Source organism: Equus przewalskii, chromosome 12, assembly GCF_037783145.1.
Source record: "Equus przewalskii isolate Varuska chromosome 12, EquPr2, whole genome shotgun sequence".
Taxonomy (NCBI): Eukaryota; Metazoa; Chordata; class Mammalia; order Perissodactyla; family Equidae; genus Equus; species Equus przewalskii.
This window is the reverse complement of record NC_091842.1, coordinates 27,800,270-27,803,266: the sequence shown is the minus strand read 5'-3', so window position 1 is coordinate 27,803,266 and position 2,997 is coordinate 27,800,270. Positions and strand designations below refer to the sequence as shown.

General features: G+C 55.6%; 1 protein-coding gene across 2 annotated transcripts in view; it reads left to right on the top strand.

Moving 5' to 3' along the window:
• Window positions 1–1,206: 1,206 nt before the first annotated feature.
• VPS35L (VPS35 endosomal protein sorting factor like) overlaps window positions 1,207–2,997 on the top strand; it is a 112,146-nt gene continuing 110,355 nt past the window's right edge. Inside the window, exon 1 of one of the 2 annotated variants that reach the window (XM_070566570.1) lies at window positions 1,207–1,338. In XM_070566570.1, coding sequence (XP_070422671.1) covers window positions 1,322–1,338 — 17 coding nt within the window. In that variant the 5' untranslated portion in view covers window positions 1,207–1,321. The remainder of the gene's footprint in view (window positions 1,339–2,997) is intronic. The other variant, XM_070566569.1, reaches the window with a different exon arrangement.

The window sequence follows — 2,997 nt, the reverse complement described above, 5'->3', positions numbered from 1 at the left end:
TCTAGTTTGATCTTTTTTATTTCCCAAGGAAAGGACCATTAAGGGATAGATACTGAAAGGTATCTGGCCAAAACGTTAATACTGTGATATGATCATTTTTTACCATTAAAAGCCCCATGAAGGGTATGTCCGTCCTCCTATTTAATATGTAACCTATACCAATGCTTAGTCCAGCATTTGATTTTGCACGAGTTGGACTTTTCAGCAGGTAAAATTCACTAGAGCTGGAAATGTCTTAGGTTCTTAAGAGCTAGAAGCGTATGGGAGAGAATGCTAAGGTTGAAGCTCAAAGCTGCTAGTTTGCACAGCTTTAAAAATCCATCTCTCGTTACTGCCTAATCATCTAATGTGAGTATAGTAAAAAGCTCATTTTCACCTCTTACTGAGGAGACACTGCATGTGATAATCTGCTGGGCAGCGTGGGAAGAGCCGCTCACCTCCCTGTGGCCGCCCTTCGTCTCGTGTTCATCTCACGTTGGGAATAGTGGACACGACTGGGAACTCCTTATTACTCAGACTGAGCTGAACACAAGGACCCCTTCTGGAGAAGATCTTTTCTAACAGGTGTCACTGTCCCATGAACAACCACACGTGTCCCCCCCCACCCCCCGCCAAATTAAAAGTAATAGTTATTTAAAAAATAAGCAAACGGAGTTGGAATGCGTTCTCTATTAAGGGCCACTGCGGGCGTCTAGAGACCCGCGGGGCAGGCAGCAGAGGGGGCGCCGGAAGCGCCTAACGTCGGGATGCACAGAGGGGAAAGCGGCGGGCGGGGCGGGGCTTCCCCAAGTCAAACTGCGAATTCGGCGCGAAACCGCCGCAGGCCGAGCCCCAGAGACACTCCTCCCACCCGCAGCCGCCGCTGGCCTTCTCGCTCCGCCCATGTCTCGATTCTTCTCCGCCCTCCGAGGGCGCGGATGGGCTAGGCGGCGAAGCCCCCTTCACGATCACAGCGCACAGAAGCGGGGCGGCCAGTCTCCAGGACCGACGTCTGCCCCTCACAATCATGGCGCCGGCGGACGGCGCGGCCTGGGCTCTGCGGGAGGGCGCCTGCCCCTCTCAGTCATGGCGCCGAGGACGGCGCAGCCTGGGCTCTGCGGGTGGGAGCTTGCCCCTCACAATCATGGCACCGACGGACGGCGCAGCCTGGGCTCTGCGGACTGGCGCCTGCCCCTCTCAATCATGGCGCCGGCGGGCGGCGCGGCGTGGGCTCTGCGGGAGGGCGACTGCCCCTCACAATCATGGCGGCCGGGGCAGGGCGGGGCCTGGAAGGGAGATCAGGACCGGCGGCCCCAGAAGGCGCGGTCATGTGACCGGCAAGATGGCCGTCTTTCCCTGGTAAGGAAGCAGCGGCGGGTGGGCTGTGGGGAGGGGCTCGCCTTACCGTCCCTGGGTCTCTGTCTCTGCGAGGGTGACTGTGTGACTGTGAACTGCCCTCTGTTGGCTGGTGGTGGCGTCTCCTCCCGACTCCGGGCGTCCTGACCGCCGAGTCCCCGGCTGCCACTCCGGGTCACAGGCGCTCCCCGAAGCCGCCCGGTGGGAGCCCGGTTCTCTCCGGGCCACCCTGTCCCCGCGCCTCCCGCGCCCTCTGCGTCCGTTCCTTCCCTACCGAGGCCTCCAGTCCCCCGGCCGCAGTGGCGCGGGCTCGGCGGGCGCTGCGTGCAGAGAAGGTGGTCTCCGCTCCGAGTCTGGGTGACTCGGGGGACCTGACTGTCCCCGAGCGACTCAGTTTATCTAGAGCAGACTTGCTTTTCTCATCTGTGCAATGGCCGCCCTCCGTCCTGCTCTGTGCAGGGCTCTGCGCTGGGCACCGGTCATGCAGAGTCCTCAGACCTGCTCCTCGGAGCTGACAGTTTGTGAAGCACACACACGCAATAGAAGGATGTCCAAAGACGGCACTGGGATGAGGCACGACCTTCCTGGGGCCTCGGGGAAGACTTCAGATAGGAACAGCCTTAAATTGGGTTTTGGAGGATGAATAGGAGCTCACCAAGCACGAGGGAGTGGCGGATGCCAAGGCTGACAGGCCTGGCGGGGCTCTCGTGGCTGGAGTGGCTGGGAGTGATCGGAGCTTCAGGCTCCAGCGGGAGCCACGAGGGTGAGGAACTCGAGCAAGTTGTGATGGTGAGAGTGGAACTGTCTGGGGACGTGAGCTCGCCGCTGCGTCTCAGAAACACGGATAATATTCTGATCTTTCCAAATGATGTGAAGTGGTTTACAATGAATGAATGAGCGAGCGAGCAAAGGAGAGAATATACAGCCCTAGACCTTAGAAATAATCAGATCCAAACTCCTGGTTTATCAGCAGCTGTCTTCCCCATTCCCTTCACCTGCCTGACTCTTTAAGCGTCATCTTCAAAAGCGATGACGCGCTAAATCAGGGTTGGGTACCACCCGGCGCGTCTACGCTGTTTGCTTTGACTTTGTCACGCGGAGCACCTTTTAAGGAGTCATTAAGGCTTAAACACGAAAACGTGAGCAGCATCTGGCTTCAATGAACTTACCTGGAATTTGGTCCTCAGAAAATCCAGGAAGATGCTCCCTTTAGTCTCTGCGCCCCAGTCCATTTTTGTTTTTGGTATTTTTACTTTAAATAACAAACAGAGAAGTGCCATAAGCCTTTTAGCATCTAGGGTCTCCGAAGTTTCTAATCTGGCTCTCCTCTAGACGTTTCTCTGGGTGGTACTGCGTGCTCATCTTTGTCTCCCCGCTACGCGTGTTCCTCAAATTAAAGGGCTGAGTTTTAACCATCATTGTATCCCCAGTGCCTGGCCTGAAGCTTGGCAGAGAGTAGGTGCTCAGTAATATTTATGAATCAATGAGGAAACTGAGGAGGCCCACATAGGAGAAAAGTGTTTCGGTCATTAAGTTGGACATTTATCAATGTGCTAGGAGCTTAATTTACAACATCTCATTTAACCCTCATAACAACCCCATTTTTCAGATGAGGAAATGGAGGCAGAGAGATGAAGCCATTTAAAGTCTTACAGCCAGTAA